Source organism: Rhinichthys klamathensis, unplaced genomic scaffold (assembly GCF_029890125.1).
Source record: "Rhinichthys klamathensis goyatoka isolate OS25496 unplaced genomic scaffold, OSU_Roscu_1.1 h1tg000121l_1, whole genome shotgun sequence".
In the NCBI taxonomy this organism is placed as follows: domain Eukaryota; kingdom Metazoa; phylum Chordata; class Actinopteri; order Cypriniformes; family Leuciscidae; genus Rhinichthys; species Rhinichthys klamathensis.
The window spans coordinates 4,487,363-4,506,815 of record NW_026606658.1 but is presented as its reverse complement, the minus strand read 5'-3'; the positions used below and the strand labels follow the sequence as shown (position 1 = coordinate 4,506,815).

Genomic DNA, 19,453 nt, shown 5'->3' with positions numbered 1-19,453 from the left:
CGCAAGATCACGTTTTGAGCGTGCAAAGGGGCATTTCGCAAGCGCGTGAGCTGAGTTTTGCGGAGAAATGTTCGTCTCGCAGATAAGAAAATATTTCGAGCGAGCGAAAATCTATTTTGCATTTAAAATAAGTATTTGGATGTGCGCAGACGTTCTCTTTCGCATGTGCAAAGTTTCACTTTCTCGCTCCTCTCATACCAGCCCTGAGCGCTCTCTAAACGCAGACAGCTCGCTTGCTCAACACAACCCAGCTTTAACAATATGCCATAATTCCAGCCAATCAGAGATGAGGCTGCTAAATTCTGATTGGCTGCCTTGACAACCAATCACAAGACTTCCTGCATCACCGACAGCAGAAGAGGAAAAATACATGGTGGAAGAGATGTTTTTTTAATGGCTTGAACACTTTAATTTAAGTTCAAATATCTACTACTTGACTACCACCAGAGACTATTTATATAGAGACATGCCACTTACTCAATCCTCAATACAACTATATAGGGAAAACCCGTAACGCCAAAGATGGCGGTTGTATGCACATGTCCCGCCCCTCCCGCTGGAAAGCAATCGTTTGCCTTTAACAGTCAAGCCGGGAAACATTTAAGCCTATCGTCTGGTTCCACTGACGCATGCGCACAGTTGAGGTTTGCGACAGTGGAAAATACGTTACTGTTTGAAAAGGCGGCAGATTTGATATGCAGTGTATGTGTGCGTTGTGTAAATATCAGACATCCCAAGTGTCTACCGCATATTTATAGCGGCTCCCTGATGCCCAAAATTAGTTCAAATCTCCCGGAAACTAGAGCGAGCGAGCAAAAGCTCACACATACTGTTTCAAACCATGCAGCGCGCGCACGTCAGAGGGAGAGAACCCTTGCGCATGCATAGTAAAGTATAACCTGTGGGGGAAAAGGCGTTTTAAACCTTATTTTGGGGCAAAGTCATCAAACTTTTTCAGCGATTTATATCATATTTTACTGCTGTTTCTATACATGCAGTTTTTATGTCCCGGTGACCAGTGAAAGTGCAGTTCTGACTCTCTGCCCATTCATTTAGATAGGAGCCTGGTCTTGTTAGTCCGAAATAGCTGCCCGGAGTCGTTGCCAAGATGGCGGCCGAGTGGCATGACTTGCCTAAAAGGACTTTGCTACCACACGTAACTAGCTTATTTTTAATCAAAATCAAATCGTACTACTGTTACTATAGGCTACATAATGGCATGTCCCAGTGTTTCCTACTCCTCAAGTGGTAGTTCTAACTTCTTTCTGAACTCCAAGTTATGTAATTAACATTAGAGAAATATGAATGTGACCGAGCTGGGGTCTCAAATGTTACATGTTATGAGATAAGTGTGTGAAAACGGTACATCACTCGCATTAGAATAAAAAAAGCCATCAAATAAACGTAGAAATGCAATGTAATAATAATCAATCTACTTCATATCCTTGGAATTATTTAAACAAAAACATTCACAGCAGAGATGCTCTGTAAAAACAACTATCGTACTAAAAAAAATATAGACTATTTTCTTATATACTATTTAGGATGGATACTGTGCACATTGGGATGCAGGCTTGTTCCCCTCACTGCAAAAAAAAAAAAGAAGAAAAAAAAAGAAAGACACATGTGGGTAACAATCCAAATATATATGCAAATATAACTGTAAGTGAAAATCTTGGGTGTGTGACCTAACTTCTACTATATAATTACTCGCATAGTTAGATTTTAATTTTTTTGCAGTGAGGGAGAATAAGTCTGCATCCCAATGTGCATATCCATCCTAAATAGTAGTTAAGACTACTAATCCCGTCTATATTTTTACAACTCGGTCACATTCATATTTCTCTAATGTTAATTACATAACTTGGAGTTCAGAAAGAAGTTAGAACTACCACTTGAGGAGTAGGAAACACTGGGACATGCCATTATGTAGCCTATAGTAATAGTAGTACGATTTGATTTTGATTAAAAATAAGCTAGTTACGTGTGGTAGTCGAGGTTTTAGACATTTGAACTTAAATTAGTGTTCAAGCTATTAAAAAAAACATCTCTTCCACCATGTATTTTTCCTCTTCTGCTGTCGATGATGCAGGGAGTCTTGTGATTGGTTGTCAAGCCAGCCAATCAGAATTTAGCAGCCTCATCTCTTGATTGGCTGGAATTATGGCATATTGTAACGCTGGGTTGTGTTGAGCAAGCGAGCCGTCTGCATTTAGAGAGCGCTCAGGGCTGATATGAGAGGAGCGAGAAAGTGAAACTTTGCACATGCGCGCATTCAAATACTTATTTTAAATGGAAAATAGATTTTCGCTCGCTCGAAATAATTTTCTTATCTGTGAGACTAACATTTCTCCGCAAAACTCAGTTCACGCGCGTGCGAAATGCCCCTTTGCACGCTCAAAATGTGATCTTGCGCGCACAGAATTGTGACCGAAATCTAACCCCATACAGAACAACAGCATGAACATTTTGGCTTGTGTAAAAGGAAATCACTCTCCATATCAGCAGGTGGCAGTAGACTGTATTATTCATTCAAAAAGGGAAATTGGAAGAGCTAGGACTGCAAATATACGCATAACAAAGCAGCGTTTGCATATCATTTTTTGCACCAATCTCGCTCACCACAGATGGTTTTCGTAATATAGATTTTTCAAATGTTTGAAAATTGCAAATGGCACTGTTGTTGTTTTCATTCGTTGTTTGCTTGCTTTGTCGCATGCTTTTCTTCTCGCACATTGATTTGCTAAGCTGAACAGTTCTGAATCGACCAAAGAGCCACCGATGGGGATCTGTGCCACCGCAAAAACAATACACTCAACGACGGTCCAACATTGGTCACGTGTCTCAGCCTTCACGATGCCTTCACACAGTCTGATTTCACCCCTGTTCCCCTGCAGGATTCATTTCACATTTTACTTTTAGGATGGATTGCTTTCATGGCAAAACATTTGTTTTTTCCAAGAAGCTGCATCTGCCATGGCATGTTTATTTACACAAATTGTTAAAATGCTACTCAAAGTTGACATACATGTATTTTCACAACAATTGCATAATGTTGCATAATGTAAATAGGCTACATAACATATATAAAATCTAAAATCAAAATTCATTACAGAGCAGAACTGCAATATGGCAAATCATTATCAACATTACTGTTGATTATTTATCTAGATACTGTAATAATAATTATTAATATTGATTAAAATAATACATTTATCTTTGGGGGCTCAAGCCCTTGCTCTTTTTTCAAAATTAATCAAAAGTGCCCCTTATCAATAATAAAACTGTGGTCAATAAAACAAAATGCATTTGAATTGTACTATGACAATGTGTATAAAAATGTAATCAATTGTTCAAAAGTCCTGTTTATTTTAATGTATCTGCCACCAGACAGTTTGAAATGTCGTTGCCATAGCACATTGCTACGGCACAGAGCATTGCTTTGGACTTGCATTGGCATCTGATGCTACGGGCTTGCTAACCCCTATTCACCCATTTTTTTCTTTTTGTTTTAATTATTTTGCTCACTTCAAAAAAAAAAAAAAATTCAGCAGTTGCATATTCATAACTGTGACCACAAAATCAGTTTACAAAAGCGAAGGACCGTGCACCATAGGTTCCAGACCACTGCGCTAGTGACTGGTGACTAACCACTGGACTTAATCACCAGTGACTCTAAACACCTCTGATTGGCTCTAAACACCTCTGATTGGCCATTACATTCAAACGCTCAAAAGAAATGTGCATGATTGGTTATAATGCTCAACACTGCAAAAAGAACACATAAAAGAAATCTTTGATGCAATGTTAACAAATCAACAATTTTCATTCATATTCACATTTTACTTTAATCTAAACAGCCATAATAGATTTTGTTCCTGAGGCATTTTTTGTCTCCTTATCTTGAATTTGGGGGGCATTTTTGTATTTATTTTGGTGGCATTTTTGCCCCAAGCCTATCTTAATTTCCTACCCTAGAACACATTTTCAAGCGAACACAGATACCCCACCCGCCAAACAAGCCCAACTCTGATTGTTTACTTGTACTTGCACCAAATGCTCTCTAGTTTGAGATTTATCACTAAATATTCAAATTTAAAAGAAACTGACATCTATGATAATATAACTAACCTTCCTGTAGCATTTCTGGGACATCAGCCTGAAAGCGTGGACCAACGCGAATCTCGCCCTTATCGGCCAATAGTGTCTTCTGTGTGGGGTCGTACACCAATGAGTAAAAAAATGTGTCCTGAGAAAGAGAGTTGCGAAAGCAATAGTTAAATAATAATTCATTCAAATTAGACATCCAATCAATCAGATACAAAATAGCATTTAAAGACTTTACCTCTCTGTCAAGGTAGGAGAGCACAGCTTCTGTCTCGTTCAGGAGGGCCACACTGCACTTCCCCCTATTTCCACCACCCCAGAAGAAAAAAAATGATAAATGATTAAAACATGCAGCCCAATGTTTTATGTTCTGCATCCAGCTGTCTCCACAGCTCCTCTAATCCATAGCACAGTAAAAGGGGGGACGAAGGGGGAGACACTAGGTGCAAGATTACAGAAGAATGTGTGAGTGTGTGATGGTGACATGAGCAAAGATGAAAAGGTGAGAAAAGAGCAGATGGGTGAGAGGACGGACTATAATAAAATTCAGGAAATTAAAGGAGAAAGGGCAGAGAGAGGAAAAAGATAAGAGACAGACACAGACAATGAGAAAGCGCTGAACAAAATCATTATGGAGCTTTTGGACAGTGGAAAGCGGATGCTAATCTCTCTGTGCTACCATGAACCACGGACACTGCCACGTCTACATCCAACCTGCACTGTTGGGGAAGCTACTTTGAAACTGTAGCTACCCAAGCTACTAATTTAAAGGGATATTCCAAAAATTAAAACGTTCACTTACCATTATGTCATTCCAAACCTGTATGACTCTTTTTGTTCACACAGTTTAAGTCAATGGTGACCAAAACTGTCTGCTTACCAACAGTTTTCTAAATATATTATTTTGCTTTCCACAGAAAGAAAGTCAGTCATACAGGTTTGCAACGATGTAAGGGTGCGTAATATATATGCACACACCATGGTCTGTCTGAATCTGATTGGCTGGAAGGTGTGCATTAAAAGACTGTAGAATGCGCAGGTAGTTCCAATTCAATTTAATCACCGTTCTACATTTATGCTCTGCTTTCTTTGAATCGAGCGCACTACACACATCACTCGCACAAAAAGATCAGAGATCGTGCTGCTCACACAGAAACAGAGAAATTCTTGCCAACGCCTTTTAACAAATTAACTTCACTGCTCAATCGGTACATTATATTACTCAGGAAGGAGTTGGAGCAATTCACACGCACATCTCTCTCGACAGGCTAATTCATTCAAATAAATGTAACCTTACCGCACTACTTTATTTCTGTGTCTGATTTAAAGCGGACAGAATGCTAGATCGAAATTGTGGAAACTGACGAAAATAACCATCATTTTGTTTTTTCAGCTAATTTCAGACCAGTAACTCAAATTCAGCTGGTGCATAATCATAATTAAGATTCACTCTTATGTACAAAGTATTTAAAGGGGTCATATAATGCCATTTTTGTACAAGCTAGTATGATTCTTTAGGGTCTAAATTAAAAGTTTGTAATATACTTTAATTAAAAATTCTCATTAGTATTGTAAGAAAACACTTATTTTACTTGGTCAAAAACAGCTCTGTTTTCAGCACGCCGTTTCAGTGCATATGACTTTAAATGATAATGAGCTTTGCTGACTCCGCCTCTCTGTTCTGTTACACCGTTTGTAACACAATAACACAGTAACCATAACGCGTTGTTCAGTATAAACGTGGGATTATGAATTATATTGAGAACATCATACATAGAAAACATTATGGAGCGAATTATGTGCCAAAACCTCACACACACACAAAACGTGTTTTACTCACACCCAATGATTCACAAACAAACTCAATGTGGTTTGTAAATACAAAACATCACTCACAAACTAATGCATATTGTTCTGCAAATAAAAAACGTACCTATCAAACAAATACAGTATGTTTTACATATACATAGACACGTATTTCTTCAATGACAAAAATATCATCCAAGTACAAATTAAAATCTTTCAAGTACAAAACAAAATTATACAAGTACGAAACAAAAACCTTCATGTACAAAACAAAATTCTACAAGTACAAAACAAAATTCTACAAGTACGAAAAACTGTCACGTGACTTTTGGCACTATTTTTCCGCGTCCAGGCAGATTTTCTCACAAATGCAGTTGAGCAACTTCCTCTTCTAGAACAGTAGATGGCGCTAAGATAGCGGATCAATTTCGCGCTAGTCTCTCGGGAGAAACACTGATGTGAAACGCGTGCTTGCCTTTGCCCATGGGAAAATGAGCGGTGAACAGGTGTGTTTCTGTCTTACTTTATCTATAATTTACCTTATTGAGGTTTTGGTAAATGTTAGAAATCCACACTAGCACTTAGTAGCACTCCACTCTAGGATAAGGGAATCTATAAACTGAAAGCTCTGCCATCATGTTGCTTTTTACATTTTTGTAAAAACGTTTCATTTACTGAATGAGTCTATTTCTTTCGTTCTCTATAAATTAATGAGAACATTTCATTTAATTGAAAGGGTCCCACTTATTCATTAATTTAGTTGGAATTCAGTCAGCGTAACTGTTAATGTAGCCTAATAAAATAATGAATGAACAAAACAAACAATAGCCTATACAATTGTTTCTTAACTTCCCTGTGGCGTATTGCCCAAATTATTATTTTGGACAGACAAATGAAACCCTCCTTTCAATTAAATTAAATGTTCTCATTAATTTATGGAGAACGAAAGAAAGAGCTTTCAGCTTAGATTCCCCTATCCTAGAGAGAGTGGAGTGCTACTAGCGGTAATATGGATTTTTGTCTAGATGTAATAAACATTTTGCAAAAGAAAACCTCAATAAGGTTAATTAGATAAAGTAAGACAGAAACACACCTGTTCACCGCTCATTTTCCTCAGCTGTAGGCAGTGTTCTATTTCGTTACAGAATACATGCCCAAAAATGTATTACTCAATCTACAAACTATAAGGTAGCCTCTCTCACAGACATTTACTACTTTCACTGCGAAGATCGCGAGTCAGCATCGTCAACTTCATGTTTTCAGCCGACACACTGACAAAGAATACACTTGTTTATTAATAAACAATTAAAATATCTCCTTGCTATATTTTACATATTCATAATCTTTTGCCGGTTCTTTGTGACAGCTTTAAGGTGCTTTATTGGCAGTGCCACCCTACATGGTACACGCGTCACCACCGCACCGCACCCACCAGAATAGGCCTGTTTAGTAAGCAGGATAAGATTGCCACATTCTTACATTTATAAAATGAGTAATGTAACGGAATACGTTACAAATTACATTTTTGGGCATGTATTCTGTAACGAAATAGAACACGGCCTACAGCTGAGGAAAAATGAGCGGTGAACAGGTGTGTTTCTGTCTTACTTTATCTAATTAACCTTATTGAGGTTTTCTTTTGCAAAATGTTTATTACATCTAGACAAAAATCCATATTACCGCTAGTAGCACTTCACTCTCTCTAGGATAGGGGAATCTAAGCTGAAAGCTCTATCATATGTTGCTTTAAAAAAAAAAAGAATTCTACATAAGACGCGTGTGAAATTACTAAATTAGTGATTATGTACACTGAACGAATCTATTTCTTTCGTTCTCCATAAATTAATGAGAACATTTAATTTAATTGAAAGGAGGGTTTCATTTGTCTGTCCAAAATAATAATTTGGGCAATACGCCACAGGGAAGTTAAGAAACAATTGTATAGGCTATTGTTTGTTTTGTTCATTCATTATTTTATTAGGCTACATTAACAGTTACGCTGACTGAATTCCAACTAAATTAATGAATAAGTGGGACCCTTTCAATTAAATGAAATGTTCTCATTAATTTATAGAGAACGAAAGAAATAGACTCATTCAGTAAATGAAACGTTTTTACAAAAATGTAAAAAGCAACATGATGGCAGAGCTTTCAGTTTATAGATTCCCTTATCCTAGAGTGGAGTGCTACTAAGTGCTAGTGTGGATTTCTAACATTTACCAAAACCTCAATAAGGTAAATTATAGATAAAGTAAGACAGAAACACACCTGTTCACCGCTCATTTTCCCATGGGCAAAGGCAAGCACGCGTTTCACATCAGTGTTTCTCCCGAGAGACTAGCGCGAAATTGATCCGCTATCTTAGCGCCATCTACTGTTCTAGAAGAGGAAGTTGCTCAACTGCATTTGTGAGAAAATCTGCCTGGACGCGGAAAAATAGTGCCAAAAGTCACGTGACAGTTTTTCGTACTTGTAGAATTTTGTTTTGTACTTGTAGAATTTTGCTTTGTACTTGAAGGTTTTTGTTTTGTACTTGAAGAATTTTGTTTTGTACATGAAGGTTTTTGTTTCGTACTTGTATAATTTTGTTTTGTACTTGAAAGATTTTAATTTGTACTTGGATGATATTTTTGTCATTGAAGAAATACGTTTCTATGTATATGTAAAACATACTATATTTGTTTGATAGGTACGTTTTTTATTTGCAGAACAATATGCATTAGTTTGTGAGTGATGTTTTGCATTTACAAACCACATTGAGTTTGTTTGTGAATCATTGGGTGTGAGTAAAACACGTTTTGTGTGTGTGTGAGGTTTTGGCACATAATTCACTCCATAAAACATGCCATAATGTAACCTAAGTGTGAACCTTAGACGCATTCATTGTGAAGCGTGCAGCTATAGCGATTTGCAAAGATTAATATAAATATTAATATAAAGTTTAATAAAACGTTACACTCACTTCAGTTGTTCTAGAGGTTCAGCAGGAACACGAATAGCTGGTACCGATCCTTTTTTCATGAGCAGCTTTTTGGCAAAACCAGCTCATACTGATCCTCGTTTATAAAGCAGTCTGCTGAGAAATGATTCGCGCAAACATGAAAGCATTGACGTTGCTCGTGGGGAATATTCCCATAGAAAACAAACTCAGCCACTGCGTCTTCAGCGGTTCGGATTTAGGAACATTAAAATGACTGCTGTGTTCGTTATTACACCCAAGAACAGAACACCACAATCGCTTAGACGCCATTCTGCTCATAGACAGTGCTCCAGCATATCAACAATGACCGCGCCGGTCCGCGCAGACTATGATTGACAGCTCTCACGAGCGAGGGAGGGTCTGTGTTGAAACGATGCTGTCAATCAACAATCGTGGGAGGGGCTTCCGAGCGTGTGACGTCACAAAATCGAACGGCTCAATTTGAGGCAGGGGAAAACATAACGAGATTAAAACAAAAACACTGGATGGATTTTTTTATCATTTTATGATGGTTGTGTACAGGCACTGCCAACACACATTTCAGTACAATCAACTTGTAAAAGTGCATGTACCATTATATGACCCCTTTAAGATGATACTTTATTATTATATTTATTATATTGGGCGACAGAGCGAATTTTCTTTTTATAAAATTGAACTCAATCTTGACATGTCCAGTTCCTCACAAAATACATTATACCATGAAAAGGCCAGCTAGCCTTCTACAATGGCTGCTCAATATTTATGGATCACAGAAGCCAAAAGAAGAAAGAAAAAAACAAAGAAAGAAGAAAGGGAGTGACATTTCCTTTATTTGGAGGCCGATATCAATTTCAGTAAGCACAGCAGGCCTCTCCAAACCTCAGCATCACCAGTAATGTTTCTCATAGGAGGCTACCCTTTGATTAGAAGCACTGCCACCCGGCTCCAGGCCGCTAATGCATTTATCACCTGAATCACAGCGGGTGCTACAAAAGCCCTGGGGTGCCATTGGCCACTTAAAGAATGGATGCAGAACTGTGACTCACATCTTGGTGTGGGCTGGGGTTGTGCTGTGCAACATGGGGGCTGTTATCTTACCTCAACGGCCCCCTGAAAATTTGTACTGAGGATTAAGTGGCACGTTTTGGTCTATCATATGTTTAGAAGCATTTGAACGTGTGGGGTTTACCTGATGTGTGTGGCAGGGAGGGATTCGTACTGCCGGGAAAGGAAAAGCTCTCTGTGGCGAAGCTGATGTTTCTGTTTTTCAGAGAGGTCTGGCTCAGAGGGGCTTTCCTTCTCTTCTTCCAGGTCCTCTGTACGAAGGGAATTAGAAACGGGTCAAAAGGCATGGTCCCACATATAAATGACTCAATTAGAAATATATTTACTTTACAGAACGTTTGCATTAGCAGCCACATTAGAGGAGACCGACCGAATCAGCCGAATGCAAATACTTTTTGCATACACAAAGCAGATCTTAAAGATGACTGCCTTCTTTATTGTCATTTGGTGTTTACTGTGTTGGGTTGTGATCAACACAAATGATTAAAGTGTAATTTATTGCTAATTGTAGTCTTTGGAGTACAGTGGCCATTTGTTTTGTAATCTGTATTTGATCACATGATTGAGGGGCCGTTTACATGACACAGTTTTCAACTAAAAAGAGAAAACTTTATGGATTTTGGTCATTCATTTACATGCCAATGGCGTTTTGAGGCCCGAAAAAAACAACCTTTTGAAAAGATACCGTAATCTTCTCCGTTTATAAAATGACAAAAACACGAATTTGGGAAAACGGTGACGTCATGCGCATGCGTATTACGTGTTCAGTCTATAGACGCATAGTGTTTCTTTACAAAGTGACATCGCCAACTACTGGCCTGGCAGCATAAAACAGCGCTTTTATTCGTTATATTCCATTCAAAGGTTTGTGTGAACGGGAATCATTTTGACAACGTTGCCAGACAAAAAAAAAACGAAGAAGAGCAAACGAAAAAAAACTTTTCTGTTTTTAGTATGTTGTGTAAACATACCCTGAAAGCAACATTTATGGCAAAGCAACTGAGTTTTTGAAAAAATAACAATAACATTAACAATGATAATTATTAATCATAATAAATAAAATACTGCGGAAACATCCAAAAACTTAAGCGATAAAAAAAGTAGCACCTGTTTCCTTAAACTTAGGTTAGTCGTATAGTATAACTACCAGCTACAGAACCAATCAAAATTTTGGGGTGAGTGGATTTTTTTTTAAAAGAAAGTAATACTTTTATGCAGCAAGGATGCATTACATTTATCAAAAGTAACAGTAAAGACATTTCTAATGTCACAAAAGTTTTCTATTACTTTTAAACTCACTACTCACTATAAGATTGCTGGGAAAAAAACATAATTCCCACAAAAATATTAAGCAGCACAACGGTTCTCAAAATTATAAGAAATGTATATTGGGCACAAAATCAGCATATTAGAATAATTACTAAAGAATCATGTGACAATGAAGACAGGAGTAATGCTGCTCAAAAATCTGACATTATAACGTTTAAAAATATAATTTTGCATTTAAAAAAATATTAAAATTGAAAACCATTAGTTTAATAATATTTAAAAAGATTGTATGTTGATTAAATAATTGCACCCTTGGTATAAGAGACTTTTTAAAATCTTTTTTTTTTTTAAACTTAGCAACCCCAAACTTTTGAACAGTAGAGTGCATTATTTACAAAAAATATTATTCTTCTGCCAATTAATATAATTGAATAGCTTGACTGTATGGCTGTTTATAGTTGCCAGGCAACATGTGGTCACAGGAGTGCATATATGGGTTACTTATTTTATAATGACTTGAACATACACATATATATATATATATATATATATATATATATATATATATATATAATGTGTATATATATAATGTATATGTATGTGTGTGTATATATATATATATATATATATATATATATATATATATATTAGGGCTGTCAAATGATTAATCACGATTAATCACATCCAAAATAAAAGTTTTTTTTTTACATAATATATGTGGGTGCACTGTTTATAATTATTTTGTATATATATATAAATACACACATACACATGCATGTATATTTAAGAAAAAAATATAATTTATATATAAAATATTTATATTTATATATAATATAAATTATATATAAATCTATATACAGTATATACATGAAAATTTTACTTAAATACATACAAGCATGTGTGTGTATTTATATATATATAAAATAATTATACACAATGCACCCACATATATTATGTAAAAAAAACTTTTATTTTGGATGTGATTAATCACGATTAATCATTTGACAGCCCTTATATATATATATATATATATCTGTATGTTCAAGTCATTATAAACTCACCAAGTTCACCAACTGCAACTGGAGAGGAGGCCAGTGTTGACTAGACTGTTTTAGTGTAGAAATATACCTCTGCCGTCTAATCAACAGTCCCCAAATGAAACTAGGACACAGAAATTATTCAGGCCAGCTGTCTTTACTTTCCTAGAAATGCTACAATTTAGTTATATGCAAGTATGAGATGACTACCACTTTCACTGCTACTACTTATCATGCCTAGCGGTGGTCTTAGACAACATGCCCACACATTTATTTCACTTATCCTTTTCCTACACTCTTTCATTTAGTCTGCATTGAAACACTGAGTCAAGCAAAACTGGTCCTATACCAGTTGATAAAGACAAATCTGTTGAGGGCCTCTGAAACATTACGAAATTAGGAAGCCCTGCTGCCCAATTGCTGGCATCTGGTCCTGGTACTCCAGTGATTACAGCTCCCCTGCTGACTTACACAGGCACCAGAGCACAGGCACATATGCATACAAGAGCAATTTCAAATGACTTCTAATTATCATGCAAATGACCACTCATGCATGCCACGTCACAGACCACCCTTGGTTTCCTTGACGATACATTCACATTGCCCTGAAAAACACTCATGTTCACTCACTTGCGTGCTTGTCAGCCAGCTGGATGAGGCTCTGTGAGATGTCCCTTCTCCTGTAGAAACAGACCACCTTTGCCTCCACATTGCCGCTTGCCGTCTGAAAGGGGAGACAAATAAGGTCATCGTGAGGAAACTTCATGCAGTATCTGGGGACACTGAACCTAATCACCTCCATTAATTAATACAGAAAAAGCTTAAACCTGAGGTTGCAGTCTATTATGTTTAATTAGCAGTGCAGTGATGAATTTATAACACCGGCTGTGTCTGCACTTCTCTAAGGAGCAATCGAAAAAACGACAAGCAGCCCAGTTTTTTTTTTAAAAGGCATGTGACAATATACGCCTGATAAACAAGATTTAAATGAGATGCTGAGTAGTTAAACAAGATGAAGAGATAGAATACTAATTATTTATTGCCGTCAATCAATTAAAAATTAGAATACAATTAGTTGCATGATATGCATGTTAAAAATTAAACAAACAAATAATTATATAAATCAATATTTCCTGAGAAAATCTCCATATGAAGATAATTCAATAATCTCACTAAATGTAAAGCTGACACCTCTGAAATAAATAAAATTCACCACACATGCATAAACCCTCAAAGCTTGTTTTCTCCTATTGTATAGGACTATCAATATCTATAAGAGGTTGTGGGAGAAGGATAATGCAGACAGAGTGCATCTCAATGGCCACAGGGCGATTATTTGTTTGGACGCTTGACAGACCTTGTGGCAAAGGCCAGAGCAGAATAACAACCTGCAAGCGAACTGAATTTGCCTGACAACTGAATCCTCTAATTTGACAAATATGTAAAAAGGTGTGTCAAGTCACCAGTAGAGTTGATGACCAACTGTGCAGTGAAGCATGCTGACAACGAAAGCATAATGAGATGATTTTGCATTGTGCATTATGTGAAATCAGGGCTTCTTAAAAAAAATCCCTCAGCATTTAATATTTAAAGAGCTGAATCATCTTTGATCATAATACAGACATTGTACAGGTCACCAGGCGTCACCATACATCCTACTTCACTAAAGGGACCCCTGGAAGCAGTCAGTTGCTTTCCATATGTCACACAGATACAGTTTCTCAACAAACAAGTGTTGGAGATAGTAAAAATGCAACAGACTGAAGGGAGAAGCGGACAGAAATGCAAGAAATTTGGCTCCGGTTGAAGTGGCTGAGCTTGTTGTGTCGATGTCGTGACAATGTTGCGTCGACACCCTACCAGTACACCCAGCGTCCACCAACCCAGACTTCTCCCTCCCAGCCCTGAGGCCATTGTACCTTATTCAGCTCCTCTATTCGCCTGATCAGATAGGGGTTGCTTGAAGAATTCTCAAAGAAGACATAATCTGTAGAAGAAGATAAAAAGTACTGGATTATTTTGTTAGCAATATGAAAACCACACATCGGGGCTTGGATGACATTTAAAAGCCTCACTTTGAAATTCACATTACAAAAAAACAACAACTGGAAAACGTTGCATCTCATTCTCCTATTTAAAATGTCACACCACATACAACTCCATATACAAAATATATGCTTTAACACCACACCGCGTTTCCTGTAAGTGCACAGTCCAAATAAACCAGGCTAGAAATACAGAAAATTCTATTCTATGATCAGGCGTTTAAAATAAGAAAGCAATCGCAAAAAAGTTGTCCAGTGGTCTTATTTTTATGTGAACGGTAAAATTCACAGACTAGTATAATGGATAATGAATAAAGTATTCATAAAGTACAAGGCATTAAAGATAAAACGACCATTTAATTCAAATAATACCTCCAAATGCATACTTTAGATAATGAAGAGAATTCGTATAAATGGTACATTTTATAATGTAATGCTTGCATTGCAATGGTGTGTTTATAAAAATATCCTACTACTACAACATACAGAAAACTCTTACCAAATGGGATTTGAGATCTGACAAAATAGTAATGATCTGTTTAGATTTGGTATACACATAGAAAGCAATATGAATGAAGAATATGCAGTTACATGATCGTAAACAAACACTTCATTCATGCAAACAACCGAATTCTGTTCATGGTCATTTGAGTCACATTCCGATACTCTTCGGCATAACCGAGCACACAAGAAACGGGTTACATTAGAACAATGCAATGTAATAATTTATCACACAGACTGTCCAACTGATAAATTGAAAGTATGCCCAAGCTGCAAAATCTGTTACAATGGCACTGAATTAACGGCGCCATGAAACAATGTCAAATTCCGCGGCACTGACTATCATGTAGCCGGCTAATGCCACAAACAAACGACGCGGCGGTTTTATAGTAGACGTGTTGATGATTAGATACATGACAACAAATACACCTCAAAATAGTGCATATTCATAATGTTTCAGTGAATAAGTGGCAGAAGCTCAATATGGTTTCTCTGTGGAAAGCCGAGTGAGGGGGGTTGCTGTTAAATGCTAGCTCGCGTTGCTACCTTGCATGCTGAATGAGGATCCGTAACTAATGGATACGTGCCAAAAAAGAGACAAATGATCACAAAGAAAAACATCGGCGTCAAAAATAGGCATGGCCAGGTCGCAAGCATATCTGGCCTTTATCCTATATGGACAAAACCAAGAGAAATGTGCAATATATGAGTAATCCCATGTGCTTTACATATAGAAGTGATTATTTGTTTATGATGTGGCTAGCTAGCAACATAGCCTGCTTGCTAAAATGCTAGTGCGGCTATGATAGTTTAAGAGGCCTGACCCACATCAAAACCCAAAATATTCTCATCCACGTTATCGCTTTCTTTTGCAATGACACTCCACGTGTTAAGAATTTAAAAGTGAGCGGCCGGTTGCGGGAATTGAGCTGAAATGAACCCCTGCCTCCCAGACAGGTCTGGCGGCGGTGCCTGTGTTTTGACTTGCGTTAATTCAGAATATAGACGGACATACCTCCGACCCGGTACATGTTGGCCGCCATTTCTGCCCTCCCGGAGTGTTAAAAAACCAAACCATAAACTAAAATAAAAACAAAATAAATATGTGAATCAAAAAGACATCTACGTCCTGTGACCTGTTATAAAGCAAACTGGCTTAAGATGTTATAGGTACGGGGGATGGACCTCTGTAAGAATAGGAGATTTTTTTGCAGCCCCCCTCCAGAGATTCACAGTACAATACAGTAACTCACGCGCTAGAAAAGGCTCGAGTGCAGCAGCTTCCTGATGATGAGAGAGGAGGAGAGAAAAGAGGAGGGAGGGAGGGAATGAGGAGGGTGAATGAAATCTATAGTCTGAACCCTCAACTTGACACTCATGATTGTTTTTTTTTTTTTTTTTTTTTTTTTGCACAGAAGATAAAATCAAACTTGGTCATGTACATTTCATTTTAAAAAGTCATATTAAAAAATAATAAACATAAAAATGTTTAATGTAAGGCTTTTTTTTTTTTATAATGTAAGGCTTTTAAAAAATTTCAATAAATAGATTTAACTCTGGGAAGCATGGATGGTACTCTACATTGAAAAAAATGGTAACACTTTACATTAAGGTCTTAATTAATGTGAATGCATTAACTAACATGAACTGACAATGAGCAATATATTTTTACAGCATTTATAAAAGGTTTCTAAAAACCTTATTGTAAAGTGTAAGCCAAAATCTAACTAATAGCCTAGATGCCGATTAAAAAAAAATTAAGATATAACCTACTAATTTCTGTAACTGATCACTGCACGAGTCAGATTTTCGAATCATTCAGGCTGATTCGCGAATCGATTCAGACAGTTTTGGTAACCTGTTGGAATGATTCATTGAAACGTGATTAATTCGCAGTAGGGGTTCAATCTTCAACTGGCTGGCAGGAGCCGCCACTGGCAGGTCACGTGACCTGTCAGTGGCTGGCTGGCAGCTGCCAGTCAGCCACTGACAGGTGCAGTGGCTGACAGTGGCTGGCTATAGTAGTCTATTTGGCAAGTTTCAGAAACCATCGATTTTGGACAGTTTTTGTGTTTTGTGTTCCTCCCTTTCTAGCTCATTTATTATGAATCTGTTGATATGAATAATGTTCTTTAGTATGATTGCTGTTTTGTGAACTGTTATCCCAATATAACCAGTCAAATGGCGAGTGGGGGTTCAATCTTCAGCTGGCTGGCAGGAGCCGCCACTGGCAGGTCACGTGACCTGTCAGTGGCTGGCTGGCAGCTGCCAGTCTGAGACTGGCATGTCACGTGACCTGCCAGTGGCTGGCTAGTTGTCTGGCAGTCTGCCTTTGGCAAGTTTCAGAAACCATTGATTTTTTAGGTTTTGTGTTCCTCTCTTTCTAGCTCATTTATTAGGAATCTGTTGATATGATTATGTTCTTTAGTATGATTGCTGTTTTGGGGACTGTTATCCCAATATAACCAGTCAAATGGCCGTGATCCGACTGGCAGCTTACAGACGCTTGCTCGACGCTCATCCAGTCAGTCGCGGCTGATAGTGCGAGTATAACGCGTTGCCTGACACTCTCGCTGCATGGAAATTAATTGTTTTCTTATTATGAATATAATGTCATGCCTTTATTCTTGTGTATGATTGATGTTTTGGGGACTGTTATCCCAATATAACCAGTCAAATGGCCGTGATCCGACTGGCAGCTTACAGACGCTTGCTCGACGCTCATCCAGTCAGTCGCGGCTGATAGTGCGAGTATAACGCGTTGCCTGACACTCTCGCTGCATGGAAATAAATTGTTTTCTTATTATGAATATAATGTCATGCCTTTATTCTTGTGTATGATTGATGTTTTGGGGACTGTTATCCCAATATAACCAGTCAAATGGCCGTGATCCGACTGGCAGCTTACAGACGCTTGCTCGACGCTCATCCAGTCAGTCGCGGCTCATAGTGCGAGTATAACGCGTTGCCTGACACTCTCGCTGCATGGAAATAAATTGTTTTCTTATTATGAATATAATCTCACGCATCTATTCTTCTTTGCAACTGCACACTGTTTGTGTGTTGAATAATAGTTTAAGTGCGACAAGCAATGGCCTATATAGATTCTTGTTTTTTATTTGTAAATATATTTTTTTCTTTGTTTTTATTTGTAAATAGTTTTTTTCTTGGGTTTTATTTGTAAATAGTCTTTGTAAATTTGAAAATAGTGATGCAGTCTGTGCTAAGTGATTTTACCGTTAAAGTTGGCATTCTTTTATTGAATTATTAAAAAGCTTTCTTTTATCAAATTATTTAAAAGCATCTCTATTTTGTTCTGGTGTCAGAAAATGGTCAAGGCAATGACAATGTTATTGGGATTAATTCACGTTTTTATAGGCTACTTTTTCACAAGGATTAAAATCGTCCCGAACTTGAATTAATCCCAATAACATGAATCTTTGTCATTGCCTTGACCATTTTCTGACACCAGAACAAAATAGAGATGCTTTTAAATAATTTGATAAAAGAAAGCTTTTTAATAATTCAATAAAAGAATGCCAACTTTAACGGTAAAATCACTTAGCACAGACTGTATCACTATTTTCAAATTTACAAAGACTATTTACAAATAAAACCCAAGAAAAAAACTATTTACAAATAAAAACAAATAAAAAAATATATTTACAAATAAAAATCAAGAATCTATATGCCATTGCTTGTCGCACTTAAACTATTATTCAACACACACACAGTGTGCAGTTGCAAAGAAGAATAGATGCGTGACATTATATTCATAATAAGAAAACAATTTATTTCCTTGCAGCGAGAGTGTCAGGCAACGCGTTATACTCGCACTATCAGCCGCGACTGACTGGATGAGCGTCGAGCAAGATCTGTTAGCTGCCAGTCGGATCACGGCCATTTGACTGGTTATATGGGATAACAGTCCCCAAAACATCAATCATACACAAGAATAAAGGCATGACATTATATTCATAATAAGAAAACAATTAATTTCCATGCAGCGAGAGTGTCAGGCAACGCTTTATACTCGCACTATGAGCGTCGAGCAAGCGTCTGTAAGCTGCCAGTCGGATCACGGCCATTTGACTGGTTATATTGGGATAACAGTCCCCAAAACATCAATCATACACAAGAATAAAGGCATGACATTATATTCATAATAAGAAAACAATTTATTTCCATGCAGCGAGAGTGTCAGGCAACGCGTTATACTCGCACTATCAGCCGCGACTGACTGGATGAGCGTCGAGCAAGCGTCTGTAAGCTGCCAGTCGGATTACGGCCATTTGACTGGTTATATTGGGATAACAGTCCCCAAAACATCAATCATACACAAGAATAAAGGCATGATATTATATTCATAATAAGAAAACAATTTATTTCCATGCAGCGAGAGTGTCAGGCGACGCGTTATACTCGCACTGTCAGCCGCGACTGACTGGATGAGCGTCGAGCAAGCGTCTGTAGCTGCCAGTCTGATCACAGCCATTTGACTGGTTATATTGGGATAACAGTCCCTAAAACATCATTCCTCCACAAGAATAAAGGCATGTCATTATATTTATAAAAAGAAAACAATGTATTTCCTTGTAGCGAGAGTGTCAGGCGACGCGTTAGACTCGCAGTCTCAGCCGCGGCTGACTGGATGAGCGTCC

General features: G+C 37.5%; 1 protein-coding gene across 4 annotated transcripts in view; it reads right to left on the bottom strand.

Moving 5' to 3' along the window:
- mta3 (metastasis associated 1 family, member 3) overlaps nucleotides 1-16,070 on the bottom strand; it is a 39,197-nt gene extending 23,127 nt beyond the window's left edge. For 3 of the 4 annotated variants that reach the window (XM_056255608.1, XM_056255609.1, XM_056255610.1), the window contains exons 1-6: nucleotides 15,808-16,039; nucleotides 14,166-14,233; nucleotides 12,877-12,970; nucleotides 10,065-10,191; nucleotides 4,346-4,409; nucleotides 4,132-4,249 (exon numbers count right to left, since the gene is read on the bottom strand). In XM_056255608.1, the coding sequence (XP_056111583.1) occupies nucleotides 4,132-4,249; nucleotides 4,346-4,409; nucleotides 10,065-10,191; nucleotides 12,877-12,970; nucleotides 14,166-14,233; nucleotides 15,808-15,835 (499 nt within the window). In that variant the 5' untranslated portion in view covers nucleotides 15,836-16,039. The other variant, XM_056255611.1, reaches the window with a different exon arrangement.
- Nucleotides 16,071-19,453: the final 3,383 nt, after the last annotated feature.